Genomic DNA, 16209 nt, shown 5'->3' with positions numbered 1-16209 from the left:
GTCCCGTCCCGTCCCGTCCCATTCCGTTCCGTTCCGTCCCGTTCCGTCTGCATACCAAACGATACCTTTAGGTTATACAACAAAACTGCCTTACTTAATCGGTGAGAAAAACCCGACAATGACTGAGAATGACGGGCATCAAGAACAACGACGGCGTGGAAGAGGGAAAAAAACCCAGGGTTCCAAAAGAAACAAAAGCTGATAATGGAGAGAGAGAACCGAAGCACTCAAAGAAATTGAAACTGGAAAGGATAAACGTGTGGCCTCGGAGGACAAGAAAGTCATTTTACTGTACGAAAGAAGGCAATAAATAGCTTAACAAAAGAATTGAGGAGCATTTTGTTCTGCATACTGCCCTATAAGAGTAAGAGCATCCCCAGCGTGGGGTTTTGCTCGGGGGAAGGGCTCCAAAACAATGGCCCGAGGGCCGGTGGCGATGCTCCAGCGTGGGGGAGGCCGAAGGCAGGGGGAGGCCCGAGGGCCAGGCCCGTGAGGGATTGCCAGGCCTTGAGCCCGAGGTGGGGCTGACGCCAGGGTGGCGTCAGCGCATTATTTAATTTTTTTTGTGTCAGGCGCGTGCACCCCACCCGCGCGTGGGGGCGCGTCGCCGTCACAAAAAAATTAAAAAAAGCAAGTGTCAGTTACAAATTAAAAAAAATTAAAAAATTAAAAATCTGATGGAAATCTATCCTCAAATATTGTGAACCGATTATGACACGTGGCGCGACGTGATTGGTTAATAATCTTATCAGAAATCCATCACCAATAATTGTATTATTTTGTATTATTTAATAATACTTCGGATAATGACACGTGACGCAACGAGAACGATTAAAAATCTTATCCGATATTACAATTAAAATTATTTTGTATTATTTTATAAATAAAAAAATACTAATATTTTATTACCTATTGCCAGGGCTATTGAAGTGTAACGGTGGAGATGCAAATTCTATTGCCAGGGCTACTTACTGTTCATTAAGGGCAGTTACTGTTTATTAGGTGGATTGAATAGTGTATTGCCAGAGGAGAGGGCTCCAACGCTGGAGTTGCTTTAACAGAAGTTTGGATTTTAGTATATATATAATATAATATATGTTAATGCAGAGACAGGGGAGAGAGAAAATTAGAGGAGCATAAGAGGAGAAAGAGAAACCAGAAAACTTGGGGAGCATTTCCAACGCAGTCCTGCAAGTTACTGCTGCCTCTTCTCCTTGCGGCTCCGCTCCCCCTCCCAAACCAAAACAAAAATAGTCGGAGTTTTATTTTCTTTTATTTGATATCTCCTGCCCTCCAAAATCAGGTTTGTGTTGCCAATATTGAAGATTCATATTTCCATATATTTGTTTCCTTTTTCTTCTGATTGCGAGCGATGTTACTACTCTAAATTTCTCGTATTTGTTATCTGATTTGCATATCATGTCCATTTACATGCGGAGTCCATAATAGGGTAGGGAGATATGGCGATGTACGAGCCTATTAAAGTGTACTTGGACGATGAAAAACGTGGTATGATGGATCTTATCATGGGTAAGAACGTTAATATCGGTGGTGGTGGTGGTGCCGGCGGTGATGGTCATATGGACGATGATGTTGAGATGGCCGTCCAGCCGATATCAAAGCCTCCCACCGGCGTCGGGGGCGCCGCTTGTAAGAATATTAGTAACGGAGAAGCAGCGGTGCCGTCATTGCCTTCGAAGTCGTGGCAACAGCAGCAACGCCTTGTTTCCCTTGACGTCTTTCGTGGACTCACGGTTGCGGTAACGTCTGCTTTCCCTGGATTTTCATATTCCTTCATCTCTCTCTGTTTTTGCCTTCTATTTTTGGTAATGAAAAAAGATAAAAATAAATTTTAATTGATGAAAATAAATTTTAATGGTTAATATTTGAAGGCATTTGGTAGATTTTAGTTTTGCCTTTTGCTGAAAGGCGCAACGATACAACGCTTTTCGATGCCGTAAACGGAAACGAAATGAATTTTCAATCGTCTGGTGATACGGCACCGTTTCGATTTTTTTTTCTTCATTTTGGGTTTTTTTCATTTTTTTTTTTTAAGGAAACTAATAAAAAAGTTTGAAAATTTTGAGATTTAATTAAAATGATAAAAATGTGTTGTAAGTGAATAGTATAGTATCAGAGTGATTATTTAGAGTAAAAATATCATTTTTTGTTAAACTACAGTGTCGAAAGTATTTCGTTAAAACTCAAAATTTTCCTCAGTTTGTTTGTATGTAACTGTCAACAAAATGGATGATTGATGACTAACGAACTGTTGCTAAGTAGCTCATGTTACTTAAAATAGACCCCAAACTAGCCCCCTAAGAAATAAATTAATGTTATTGTTCTTATATGTTTTTCGTTTTGAAACCCTAGGGAGTTATTTTACACTATAAAATTTAGAAGAACGGAACTGGTTTCTAATTCAGTATTTTACTCGTTTTTAGTTCTTAAATGAGTTGGATGAATGTGATCTGCTATGAAAAATTTGGAATTTAAGATTGTGGCAAAAAATCTCTTCTTTGTTGACTCTTTCCGGTCAATTTTGTTTGATTGTTTGAAGAAATGGAAAATAATAAAAATCCAAATCAACGAAATAAAATGGTATGCCTCTTTTGTGGTTATCATGATTAATTTCATTATCTTCTCTTATGGTTTTGGTCAAAAATCGATTTCATGTCTTTGTGTTCTTTCCTTTCAATCCTAATGTCGGTCTAAAATCGATATCTTCTTTTGATAAATGCTAAGGAAATTATCGCAAAAATGCCATTCTGCATATTTTTTACATAATATTAGTATGAAAATTAAGATTAGATTGTGAGGTTTCAGGGATTCCATGAAAAATCTTACTTAAAAAGTCTTTATAATTTTTCTTCTTTTATGTTTTTGCTCAAAAATTAATTATATATCTTCTTCTATGTTTTTGCTAAAAAATTAATTACATACCCCCTTTACCTCCGGCCATCCACCCCAAACCCGTACCTCCAACCATCCGCGCCACCCCCGTACCTCCAGCCTCTCGCATCCACACCACCGATCTATTTAAAAGTAAAACATGTTGACTATTTAAAATTCTTGGAATTATTATTTTCAAATACTAGATTTTTAATAAATTTAAATTTTATTTTAAATCTTGATGCCACGTAATTAACCTAATGGAAAAACCAATTATCAGATTTTGTCAAATTCAAAAACGAAAATTAACATATTTTTAATTCAGTGAAGAAATCTAAATTATAATACAAATCCACCGACTAATTACGTAATTTAATGAAAGGAAAAAAAAACGATTTAATCATCTTGTTATTATTGTGATCAATCCATTTGTAAATATTCGTGTGCCAATCCGATCTCGATTCACATGTGACATCAAATGCAATGGACACGACACCCTCCTTTTGTCTCTGCTTTTGCCTCTCCTTTTGCAAGGCTTTGATCAAAAGACACCGGCCTCCTCAATCAATGCCCATTTCTCTGTCTTTTGCTTTTTGCATCGAGTGACTTGGAGCTCCACCACCACCGAGCGCCTAAAATCTACCTCCACTTTTGATAGATTCTTATATATAACCGGAATATATTTTATTTTACATGTAGTTATAAAAATTTTAGTATGAGCATTCGGATCACGTGTTGGTTTTTATTTTTTAAATTTAGTATGCACATTTGGATAACATGTCGGTTCTTATTCATTTGGTATGTGATCCAAATACAGCACTCTTATCAAAAACACTCTCGTGTTATACATACGATGTTGTAGATAAGCTTCTATCTCTCCTATTCGGAATATGGGTATTTTACTTTTTCCTTACTCTCATGTGATGGGCTGATGTACCAAATCTATCGCATCTGACGTGTAGAGATGGGTCATACGTCCCAAGTATGTCGGCTTCGCCCGCAGTCACTGCAACTCCAGCTGGTTGGTCCATCCATAAATTTGCATGGCGTCAATTTATCAAATATTTTACGTGTTGCAGGCATTACTTGCTTTGAGTTATGTCAAAAAGCTCTGAATGCCATTTAACTCCTGCCACTTGGAAACCAGTGCAAAAGCAGTTTCTCTTCTGCTTTCAATATTTCATAAAAAAACGAAAATCTAATTACAATTTCAAATACATCTTACATAACTTGTGCTATACTAACTCGGACGAATATAAAAACATTTAATAGAACTCTGTTCATAATCGCATACCTTGTTTTAGTACGAGTGCTTGTATTGTTCTATTTATTACATCATTTGACATGTTGATTAGCTCGTTGTTTCACGTGAACATGATACCAACATAAATAGATAAATCGAACACGATCCGTAGTCGCCCGTAGTTGTGAATCCTGTTATGTTCGTTTCCATAATTGCTTGCCATTGTTTGATGCAGCTGATGATAATAGTGGACGACGTGGGTGGAATCCTGCCTGCAATTAACCATTCACCTTGGAATGGTTTAACCCTTGCAGATTTAGTCATGCCATTTTTCCTGTTTATTGTTGGTCTTTCCCTTGCACTTGCCTACAAGGTACACTTCACATTTCTTGCTCCATCAATTCATTTTTTTTTTCATGATTACGTGATCTCCGTCACAGTTTTAAGAAGAAGCTAGCTAACAGATAAATGTTTCTGCGTACAGAAACCGTCATGCGGAGCCGATGCTACGAAAAAAGCAGTTTTACGGACGCTGAAGCTTCTAGCATTAGGCCTTTTTCTTCAAGGTACACTAATATATTAGACAGTAAAACCGAAACTTTTCTCTATTGTCAAGCTATTAACATTTGATTGATATGTTCATATGGCAATAGTGAACTAGTAATTTTATGTCTTATACAAAAGACTTTTACTGCAAAGTTTGATTTGCAAACTATAAGATTTTGTATACTAAGCAATGTCCGACATATCTTTTGTCCAGGCGGATTTTTCCATCGCGTCAAGGATCTTACTTTCGGGGTTGATATCACAAAGATGAGATGGATGGGCATTCTACAGGTATGCTGTATTTCAGTAGGGTTATTTCTTAAGTTAGAAACTTGAGAGAAAAGTTAACTAATTCTTTTATTCACAGAGAATTGCGATTGGATATATTGTAGCAGCATTGTGCGAGATTTGGCTAAAGCGTGATAGTAATGTCAACTCAGGAAGATCGCTGCTCAGGAAATATCGATCTCAATTGTAAGTAATATTTATCTGCATTAGTAGCCCTATTTTTTTGTTTTTCTGCACCACTCTAACACTAATGTGTATATTGCTCCATTTTAAAAAATGTATGCCCTGTTTCTCAGGGCGGTGGCATTGATAATCACCACGATATACCTGTCATTGTTATACGGATTATATGTTCCTGATTGGGAGTACCAGATTCCTGTCGATTCCTCCTCTGCACCAAAAACATTTTCAGTAAGTTTCCATCATTTGTTTCTTAGTTCTTACCTTAATTTTTCATAATATGTTTGAGAATTCGGCTTATGTTTTGCTTTATAAAGATATATCCCGCTTTTATACTCATCTCTTTTTTGTAGGTAAAATGTGGAGTACGGGGTGACACAGGATCGGCTTGCAATGCAGTTGGGATGATTGATCGTACGATATTGGGGATTGAGCATTTATATAAAAGACCAGTCTACGCACGAACGGAGGTAAGAATCTATTTCCTTTACTTAATTTCATTTATTTGCAGTGTTCCTCACTGTCATTAGTAATGTTTAACTTTTAATTGCTATTTTACAGCAATGCAGTATTAACTCCCCTGATTATGGCCCGTTGCCTGCCGATGCTCCTTCTTGGTGCCAAGCCCCTTTTGATCCTGAAGGACTTCTGAGGTGTCTTTTTTTACTTCTTTACAGAATCCGATTACATTACAATTTCGAGAGACATGTATTTTAGTTATTTGTTTCTAATCTTTTTGTGTTTTAAAATTTATTTGCTTTGCCCTTCGTCGTTGCAGTTCAATGATGGCTATTGTTACCTGCTTGGTTGGTTTGCACTACGGGCACATCATTGTCCATTTTAAGGTGAGAAAACTTCATATCAGGTACTTCTTTTCTTCCTCAGAGGATTCATATCTGTAACTATTACTCCCTCCAAATGCAGGATCACCGGGAAAGAATCCTACACTGGTCTATTTCATCCTCGTCTCTTGTAGTCTTAGGCCTCACCCTCGACTTAATTGGTACGCAATTCCAGTACAGTTTTGTTACACACGCGCGCACACACACATATAGAATGGAATTAGCTGCAATTTTTTTATCACTAAACTATCCTTTCTATGCTTCTTTTTTCTCAGGCATGCATATTAACAAGGCTCTTTACACATTCAGTTATATGTGTATCACAGCTGGTGCTGCTGGAATTCTCTTCGCTGCAATTTACTTGATGGTAGGGTTTCAAGTCAAGTCAAGGAATTTGAGATAAACTTTTTTCACAATGTCTTTTAATTTTCTCTTCAACATGACACCGTCTTAGCATAAGTACTTTATGGTTCGGCCTTCCTAGTTTTCTCACTGCACGGTTTCTTCTTCTTCTTCTTCTTCCCTCAGGTCGATGTGTGTGGCTATAGGCGCCTGGCTATTGTGATGGAATGGATGGGAATGCATGCACTGATGATTTTCGTACTCATAGCCTGCAATATATTGCCAGTTGTCCTCTTTGGATTCTATTGGGGGAAGCCTGAGAACAACATTGTAATTCCTTTTTCTTTCTTTCTTGTGTTAGATGTCATTTCCTCTTTGGATTCTATTGGGGGAAGCCTGATAATCTATATTATCTCTTGCAGCTTACCTTGATTGGAATCGGAAAATGAAGTGATAAAGAGCAGCTCTCGGGTAATATGACTGAAGTGCCCGCGCAAGTAGAGTCACTTTTTTCTTGGACTGTAGAACCCAAATTGTTCAACTGATTTTGGTTAGTTGCATTTCGAGATATGAAAGAATGCGGAGTTTGGTCTTTCGTAGAGGCCCCGGCAGGCACACGGTCTTTCCCCCACTCTTTCCATGTAGATGGATAGTAGGAGCTTCTGTACAGAAGATGTTGAAGCAGGCCCAAATTTTCTTTGTGAGGACTGAAAATTGTATGGAAAGATTTAGAATCGGGGTATTATTCATGTATCAGTACTTTTATGAAATCAATCATTATATAATTACTATTTCGGGAAATCGTCATCTTGCAACATGCATTTTCCCTCACTGACGAATTCTTTATGGATGGAAAATAAATGAATCTGGTGTTTCTTGGACATCGAGCAAACAAGAAATCATTCAAACTATTGTTCTAAAGATCCCCGTCTAAACGTTAGGCGAGTGGTCACCGTCCTGATTATTGTCTAGGAATTTGAAAATTTAGAAAGGGCGCTTGGACCTGTTGAGGCGCCCACATAGACAGCTTCGGCACCCTCCTAGCCGTCCAAACCCGCCTAGACACCTGCCTAGGTTGCAACTTACTTCGATATAAAATAGATAACTTTTCTTTTGCATTTTATTGTTTCCAATAAATTATAAGAGACTTATTCAACATTTAAATAAACACACATTATATGTTTGCTCATCGTATTTTCATTGTGTTCTAATACTTTATAATATATATGTCATTCTATTTTTTAGTTTATGATGAAATTATATATATATTTTTAAAAGACACTTATTTACACGAAATACAGTAGATTTACTTAAATCCGCCTAGACGCTAGGCCCTAACCCGCCGTCTGACTAGCACCTAGCTTATTTTTCAAACAAATATGGAGAAGAATTATGAAAGAAACCTCCCAAAACCCACAGATGATTGTTGGGAATGATCAAAACCATCTTCAACCTGTAAGCATCCATACAACCGATATAAGAACGAAAGAAATTATAAATCTTGATGGTGCGGTGGAGTCTGCAGCGTTTGGTGGAGGCGGAGGCGCAGGGCTAGTAGAATTGTTAACAGTACATGCACAGGTGGGAGAACCATCATTTGGAAAGTAGTAGGGATATATGGAGTATCCGGTCTGAGCTATAGTGAGCACGAAGAGGAAGACACCGGCAATGAGGGAAATAATAGCCCATGGATTCCTGAAGTAAGTGTGCATGAGATTGGCGCGCCAGACGTTCCAAGGCTTCTTGCAGTAGTGATACACCATCTTATGCACCGCATCAAGGCTGCTGTCTGGATCAAGCGTTATGTCCTTAGAGAGTGAGTGGAAAAGATCCGCAACTGCCTTGTCGCTTCCCAGGGCATTATGGATGATACCTTTTGAGTGTAGGAGGGCAACATCTCTGGCATTGTCTATGATATTGTCCATGAAAAATATATAGGATGTGACCTCGTTGCCTGCCCCAACATGGAAGCGCTCAAACGCTATCAGATTCAAGAACATGGGTTCGGTGGTGTCATCCACAATGATGGATGGGAGCCTGAGGACTCCCCCGGAGAATGAGATGTCTTTGAGGCTAGTGGTTTTGCTTTTCTTGAATCTGATCCCGGCTTCATTGAGCTCTGTCGCTGACCAGATGATTTCCCCGTGACGATTCACCGTCTCTGGTCTGCAGTGACCTGTTTTGCAATGGGGCTCTCCCTGAAGCTGGCTCTTCCTATACACATCCAATGCGTGCACGCATTTTCCCATGATTGAGGCTGCTGTACCGGGGGAGAAGAACTTGATTAGGAGCTTGATGACAAACCCTTCATCCTGCCAGAAAACAAATAGAGATTATTGTGCAACGAAAAACATCAACATAGGATACAGAGGACTATGTGTTAGAACATGAGCATCCCACATGGGATACAGAATCTTATGTGTTAGGTTATTAGCATCCCACGAAAATCAATTGGTAATGGGTGCAGATGCAGAGGTTCGAGATTTTATATAATTATTATGCAACAATTTGATTTCCTGACGTGAGATTGACACTCTCTACATTACGGACTCGTATACCTTAGCGTAATTGCTCTCAACCGCAACCAGCTTGTCAAGAACCAGGATCGGCAACTGATTCTCAAGCATCAACATGTCGCGCTTGATGTACGGCATCATATGGAGCTTCCCGTGGTTGCTGAAGACGGGATCATTGGGAGCGTAATCATCCATTAAATGAGAAGCAACCCGCAAGACTTCCAGCATGAAACAGCCATCCAGAATCATCAGCTGTAAGAATCTATCTGTATCACCTCTCCACTCAGGCTCAAGCGGATTGTACGAGTCCTTCAAATCCTGCACCACTTCAGCCAGCGTGTTGTTGAACAGCTCAACAGGTTTCCCACATCTTTTCAGGAAATGGACAAGCGCACGGCGCTTGTGCTCCTCCATTGGATTTAAATTATTGAAATGGTAAGGCCCGAAGGAGACCACCTGGGGCTTGTAGGCCTTCTTGTTAACGTCCGTGATGCAGGTTGGCAATCTGTATATCGACCCCTTGCTCCAATGCTCCTCCTCTATCGGAAGATCCTGCATCTTATCGACCTCTTCGTTAACTTGAATAATCCATTTCGTGTCTGCCATGGCGGTCGTTGATTGACCACAGGCTGCAGACACCGAAATTTATTCTGCTCCTTTATATATGCTGTCTCGAAAATTGGAACTGTTTCAAATCTTTTGATTCTTGCATTACAAGCAAGATCTTCACTCCGACAAGCTAAAGTAGTTTAGAACAATAAATCGGTCATTTGTCTGAATAATGTCAACTTTTTTAAAGCTAGATTGAGTTATCAGGAGTTCTCATAATAAACTCTACAACTTTACGACATTTTCTTAATTTGACAGAAGTGAAAGATTCATCGGTCTTAAATATCACAAAGCAACTGCTACTGTTATTCGTTTCCTCTCCAGAAGACAAAGTTTCTAATTGGTTTAATTAAACTTTTCCTTTTTCTACTGGCTTCCTACTTGCTCTAAAAGCCTCAGGCCTGCAGGCCCTCAGCCTTATGATCTGGTTCTATAGACTGAAATACTACAATGGACACTTGACCCTCGTTTAGTGTCAAGGATTGGTGCATGCCGTAACGCGGAAGGAAGAAATGGGTTCCAGCTTCTTAAAATGAAAGTAGAGGTTGGATCATTCATGAAAACATACTTATTGGTCACAGTCTCATTTCTTTTTCTCTATTAGTGAGTTAAGGCTTGTTTAGTTAGTGGGATTGGATTGGATTGGATTGTAAAATTACGATATTCAAAGTCTGTTAAAGAAGAAATGAAGAGATCCTATCGAGCTTGAGGGTAAAGTTGGATTTCTAACAAAAGGAAAGTTCTTTCTTCTAGAAAATGGTGATTGGAAGGGATAATGTTGTGGGACCAAATGAGTCCATAACCTAGAGAGAGGATTACGGATTCTTTGTGAGGATTCTAGAGGTCCTCTAATCACGTTCGTTTATTGTACATCGTGCGGTTAATTTTCGTCAGGTACTGTTTATATTTAATTTTAAATAAAAATTTGACAATGATTTATGATCGTAAGATGTACGATGAATGGATGTGATTTGAGGACTCTTGAGATCCTCACTCCTTAACCTAAGGTAGTGACCTCGACAAGTGTAAAAGGATATGCGATAAAACTTTCCATTTTTGGAAAGTTTCCAAATTAGGAGGTTTCCAATTTCGGTAATTATATTGATAGTATGTGCAAAAGACCAAATTTCTCATATTTCAAGGCTCGTAAAGTTTGTGTATACACGCTCATGGTATTGAGCTCTATCCGTCTATTCTAAACTCACCTCCAAGAGTGTTCCTAGAACACTGTCGTATCGTGTTTGCAAAAAAATAAAGGCAATTCGTGTTGAATTGTTGAAATAAAAGCGCTTTCTAAGTTTTGTTCTGTCACATCCCGGCCCAAAGGGACCACTTCCTGGGCTCGCTCCACTACTGTAGCACGATATTGTCCGCTTTGGGCCCCGACCACGCCCTCACGGTTTTATTTTTGGGAACTCACGAGCAACTTCCCAGTGGGTCACCCATCATGGGATTACTCTATCCCCCTTCTCGCTTAACTTCAGAGTTCCTATAGAACCCGAAGTCAGTGAGCTCCCAAAAGGCATCGTGCTAGGTAGGGATGAGAATATACATATAAAGATCACTCCCTTGGGCAATGTGAGATGTCACAATCCACCCCCTTAGGGGCCCGACGTTCTTATCGGCATACCACGGCCAAAGTTAGGCTCTGATACCAAATTGTCACATCCCGGCCCGAGGGGACCACTTCTCGGGCCTGCTCCGTAGCACGATATTGTCCGCTTTGGGCGCCAACCACGCCCTCATGGTTTTGTTTTTGGGAACTCACGAGCAACTTCCCAGTGGGTCACCCATCATGGGATTGCTCTAGCCCCTTTCTCGCTTAACTTTGGAGTTCCTACGGAACCCGAAGCCAGTGAGCTCTCAAAAGGCCTCGTGCTAGGTAGGGATAGGAATATACATATAAAGATCAGTCATCTGGGCAATGTGGGATGTCACATGTTCAACAGGAAATTAAGGTGGTCCACGACCAAATGCAAATTCTTTTTCAACAACCTTCTGATGGGGTGGAATGGGACCTCAGGAGTTCTCTCTTTAGTAAGCTTGAGTCTCTACTTACTCAGGAGGAGGCCCATTGGAAACAGTGGTCCAAGGTTACCTGGTTGCAGGATGGGGATCAAAACATGAGGTATTTTCATCAGAAAGCTTCTAACCGTCGCCAGAAAAATAGTATAAAAGGTTTGTTTGATGCAAGCAACACTTGGTGTATTTCCTCTGGAGATATTGAACAGGTTGTAGTTGACTATTTCTCCTCTATGTTCAAATCAAATAGTGAGTTCCCTTGTGATGTGATTCTAGAATCTGTTCCCAAGCGTGTCACTTAGGATATCAACCGTATGCTATGCGCTGATTATTTGGATATCGAGATTAAGGAGGCATTTTTCCAAATGGACCCACACACGGCCCACACACAACTCTAGGGCCAGATGGGTTATTTCCTCTGTTTTATCAAAAGTTATGGGACATTGTTAGAACAGATGTGATTGTTGCTGTAAAGTCTTTCCTCACCTCTGGCCACATCTTCAAGCAACTAAATTATACCACTGTTTCTCTAATTCCTAAGGTCCATGAGCCGACAAATATGACCCAGCTCCGGCCCATAGCGTTGTGTAATGTCCTCTACAAGATAGGGGCTAAAGTTATTGTGAATCGGTCAAAGTGGATGATGGATGCAATTGTTTCAACGCAGCAAGGTGCTTTTGTTCCAACCCGATTAATTTCAGACAATTCCCTTATAGCTTCCAAGTTGGGTCATTACCTTCATAATCTTCGAATGGGTAAACGGGGTTATCTAGCCTTGAAGCTTGATATGAGCAAGGCTTATGATCAGGTCGAATGGAACTTTCTCAAGAAAATTATTTTGCAACTCGGTTTTGATCCTTGATGGACATATTTGATTATAGGCTACGTTAGTTCAATCACATACTCCTTTCTGGTTAATGGAGATGTTACAGGGTACATTGCTCCCATCCGTGGGCTCAGGTAAGGGGATCCTCTCTCCCTTTATTTATTTCTTCTCTGTGCGGAAGGTCTTACTAGTTTGTTTGCTCGTTATGAAAGGCTCGATTTTATTCATGGTGTCTCTATCTGTCGTGGGGCGCCTATTATTTCTCATATGTTGTTTGCTGACGAAAGTTTCTTGTTTATGAGAGCATCTTTCCAGGAGTGTTGGTATCTTAAGAAGTATTACGACTCTACAAGGTGGCCTTTGGATAGTGTATAAATTTTTAGAAGTGTACTGTACCATTTTCACCCAATATTAGGCGAGATATTCAAGATCAATTGGTTGCTTCCTTAGGTGTAATACGTGTGGATGTGTAGGATCGTTATCTCGGTTTGCCTATTGTGCTTGGGAGGAACCGCTCTGAACAATTTTCTTATATTAAGGATCGTCACTGGAAAAAGCTAAAAAGCTGGAAAGAAAAGCTACTCAACATTACGGGCAAGAAGATTCTTATTAAGGTGGTCGGGCAGTCTCTACCTATTTACTCGATGAATTGTTTTCTTCTGCCGAAGACATTCTACGAGGATCTTCAGCGCATACTTTACCGGTTCTGGTAAAGGGATGGTGAAGGTTCCCGTCGATTCCATTGGATGTCATGGGAAAACATGTGCCGGTCCAAGGAAGATGATGGTCCTTGCTTTCGTTCGTTGTATGATTTCAACCTTGCGCTCCTTGCCAAACAAGGGCGACGACTGGTTCAAAATCTAGATTCTTTAGCGTCCCGATTATTAAAGCCCAAGTACTTTCCTCATAACACTTTCTGGCAGACGTCACTAGGCTTATCTCCTTCTGTGTGTTGGAAAGACATCTTGGAAGCTAGATCAATCCTGGAAAGTGGGTCACGCTGACGGGCAAGGGATGGTAGTTCGATAAGAATATGGCATGATCGGTGGCTTGACCGTCCCCATTTGTTTCGACCTTTCATGCCTTCTTCCCCGGTTGCTAGAGTGGAGTATATAGCAGATTTGATTGTTGCAGAAACGGCATCTTGGAACTATAATTTGGTTAATGAGTTATTTCCTCCTTGTGAGGCAACATTGATTCTTGCAACTCCACTAAGTTGCAGACTGCCTCCAGATAAGTTAATATGGCATTATGATGCGAAATGTTTGTTCTCGGTAAAGAGTGCTTATAAAGTAGCTTTCAATCGCCATTTTGAGGCTTCCTCTTTGCACCTGGTTTCGATAAGGGCTTATGTTTGGAAAGCTATGTGGAAGGCGACTATCCCGGGCAAAATTAAGATGTGTGTTTGGAGGGCTTGTCGCGATATTTTGCCTACTCGTGTTAATTTGGAAACCAAGGAAGTTGTAGTGGACAAAATATGTTTTTTTTTTTTTTTTTTTTTTTGTAGTTCCTATTCAGAGTTGGCGCTACATGTTTTCAAAGATTGTCCATTTGCTCATGCGTGTACGCATCTTCTCAATTAAAACTGGGGTTAAGGCTCCCGGCGCAAGCTTGAACGTGTGATTGGCTGTCATTATGTGTGGATCAGTTATCTTCAAGTCAATTAGCTTTGCTATTTATGACTCTGCATGGTATCTGGCGTGCTAGGAACATTCTGCTTCGGGATAACAACGTGGTTAATCCAGCTTTAGTTTTTCATCTTTCCTGTCCATTTCAGGTGTCGTCGAGTTGGAGTTCCCATCTGGCTGGGTGGGTGAAAATCAATGTTGATGGCTCTTTTCTCCCTGGGTCGAATGTGGGAGGTGTAGGTGCGGTATTTCGTCACGAAGCCGGTAGCTATGTTGGAGGTTTTGTTCGCCAAATATCCCCTGCATCGAGTCCTACCATGGTGGAGTTACTTGCTGTTCGTGGGGGGATTCGTTGGGCTATGGAAGAAATGATAAATTTTGAAACGGTATGTCACATTCATGCTATGGAAGAATAAAATAGCTGATATTTTATGACTTTATAGTGTAATCCTCTTAAAGAGATACATGTCTTACACATGAGTACATTGGTACGTGGCTTCTTGTTGTTTATGGAGTAATTTCTTCATCCAAATATTGACTTTATGAACTCTAAACCTTAAAATGTGAATACATGACCCTTACCCTTATAATAATTTAAGTCAACCATCCATGAGAAGAAAGATATCGCTAAACTAACACTGCATTTAGACAAGACAAATAAACTTGAAATTTGAACAAAAGTTAGAATTTAGAAATTTACATACACCAATTCTGAAGTTTAAATTTCATAGAAATTAGTGTTATTTTTAAATTTTCATAAGTGAGAGTTTAAAAACACAAAATACAAAAAAACTGAACCATGAGTGGCCACCACTACATGTCACTACCACTATCACCACCCACCATTATCATCACCATCACGACTGCCACCACCCCCACATACCATTGTCTCCCCACCCCTGCAGCCACCATCACCCACCATCATCACCACCGTCTCCACCACCATTACTAGCATCCTAACTATTATCTCTAATTTATATATCAATTATTCTATACACATTAAATTTCGTACTTAAATTCTACTGTTTTTTTAGATTAACCAAACAAGAAATTTCTCATATTTTAGAAAATAAAATTCGGCCACTTCAATTTCTTTTATTTTCTAATTCCTTGGTAATTTTAAGTTTTCTCATCTAAACGCAGTGTAAGAATTAGTTGGCATGTAAGATGTTGGTATACAAACTCACCTGGACATTAAACTTGAACTCTAAACTTCGAAGTGCAAGCATAATTATAATTTGAGAAAGTGCTTTATCGGAAGAACCCATTTTTATGTGATAGATTGCAGTTGTCAAATTCACATGTAAACATTGACATTTACTTGATAAAATGGTCACACATCCATTTCCAGATCATCTAACGTCTGTGCCTAAACAATGACCTCTTTGCTTTTCCCCACTCCCCCATTCAAACCAAATTGCTTGTTTGATGGTGTCTCGGCAGAGTTTCTTTTTCACGGCTTCCAACTTTCATTGCTGCCCCTTCAAATCTAGCTGTGCTTCCATCTTAGTCAATCAATTTTGACCCGGAAAATCTGCTTAATTTTTGCATTAATATAAGTGAGACAAGATGACTCCCAAGTCTCCATGTCACTTTCTATGGGATGCACCACTCCCCTCCTTTCCCTTCTCTTTTTGTTAGAAATACTTATATACCCAATACTTTAGACACCAAAGTTTCAATTTTGATAGTGGATGTAACCACCACCTTTCCTCTGTAATTTCTTCAATTTCGAGCAAATCCAAAGGAAAGAAAATACGCAACTATGAGTTTGACCAGTTAGTGAGGATAATGTATTCAGTTTTTTGCAGCCACGTTCAAATTCATTCCTCATAAATTAAATTACTTTGGAATATCTAAATGAATTGCAATGACGATTAATTTTGTGCGATATATTATGACGACCACAAAAAAGAGAAGAGTTATTTTAAATGTTATATTTATGAGCCACTCAGTTATACAGTCTGATAGTATTTATCTTTACTTGGAAGTGAGAGGTCTTAGGTTCTAATTGTGTGGATGGCGAATTCGATACCAAATTAGGTTGCCCATTCTGTGATTTAGCCAAACTCCTTCTCTCTTTAGTGTAAAAATATCGATGTATTTAAAAAAAATGTTATGATTATGAAAATTATCACATAATGAGTGTTGTAAACATATTTTCTTCCTTCGAGAACAATTATGTTCCTTCCAAATCTTGAGCTATCTTGCTATTTTTATTCTTTTTTTTATTTACATAAGGTCTTAACTCGTAAGAGATCATCTTGAAGTTGAA

At 39.4% G+C, this 16209-nt stretch overlaps 2 protein-coding genes across 3 annotated transcripts; one reads left to right on the top strand and one right to left on the bottom strand.

The window, feature by feature from the left end:
- The first annotated feature begins 1120 nt into the window (after nt 1–1120).
- Nucleotides 1121–7290, top strand: LOC137732020 (uncharacterized). Of its 2 annotated transcripts, XM_068471303.1 has the most exons (14): nt 1121–1303; nt 1450–1760; nt 4371–4508; nt 4620–4701; nt 4896–4972; nt 5049–5155; nt 5266–5380; nt 5503–5619; nt 5711–5802; nt 5928–5994; nt 6074–6152; nt 6267–6358; nt 6520–6663; nt 6756–7289. In XM_068471303.1, exons 2-14 carry the CDS (start codon nt 1461–1463, stop codon nt 6780–6782), a joined length of 1437 nt encoding a protein of 478 aa, XP_068327404.1. In that variant the 5' UTR covers nt 1121–1303; nt 1450–1460; the 3' UTR covers nt 6783–7289. The 2 variants fall into 2 exon arrangements, with proteins under 2 accessions (XP_068327404.1, XP_068327405.1); XM_068471304.1 differs by lacking the exon at nt 1450–1760 and having other exon boundaries at nt 6756–7290.
- Nucleotides 7291–7655: 365 nt separating this feature from the next.
- LOC137730654 (UPF0481 protein At3g47200-like) lies at nt 7656–9455 on the bottom strand. The gene is made up of 2 exons (XM_068469627.1): nt 8892–9455; nt 7656–8645 (listed from the first exon to the last, which is right to left on the bottom strand). The coding sequence occupies exons 1-2, from the start codon at nt 9453–9455 to the stop codon at nt 7782–7784; spliced, it is 1428 nt and encodes a 475-aa protein (XP_068325728.1). The 3' UTR covers nt 7656–7781.
- Between the last annotated feature and the right edge of the window lie 6754 nt (nt 9456–16209).

Source organism: Pyrus communis, chromosome 4, assembly GCF_963583255.1.
Source record: "Pyrus communis chromosome 4, drPyrComm1.1, whole genome shotgun sequence".
NCBI lineage: Eukaryota > Viridiplantae > Streptophyta > Magnoliopsida > Rosales > Rosaceae > Pyrus > Pyrus communis.
The sequence above is the reverse complement of the archived record's forward strand: the minus strand, read 5'-3'. Positions and strand labels throughout refer to the sequence as shown.

What these genes read in the sequence shown, in the direction of transcription:
- LOC137732020 (XM_068471303.1), top strand. Translation starts at nt 1,461, where the DNA reads ATGGCGATGTACGAGCCTATTAAAGTGTACTTGGACGATGAAAAACGT. An exon ending in AGGAAATATCGATCTCAATT is followed by an intron (nt 5,156 to 5,265) that starts GTAAGTAATATT and finishes CCTGTTTCTCAG; the next exon opens with GGCGGTGGCATTGATAATCA. An exon ending in GATCCTGAAGGACTTCTGAG is followed by an intron (nt 5,803 to 5,927) that starts GTGTCTTTTTTT and finishes TCGTCGTTGCAG; the next exon opens with TTCAATGATGGCTATTGTTA.
- LOC137730654 (XM_068469627.1), bottom strand. Translation starts at nt 9,455, where the DNA reads ATGGCAGACACGAAATGGATTATTCAAGTTAACGAAGAGGTCGATAAG. An exon ending in TTGAGAGCAATTACGCTAAG is followed by an intron (nt 8,646 to 8,891) that starts GTATACGAGTCC and finishes GTTTTCTGGCAG; the next exon opens with GATGAAGGGTTTGTCATCAA.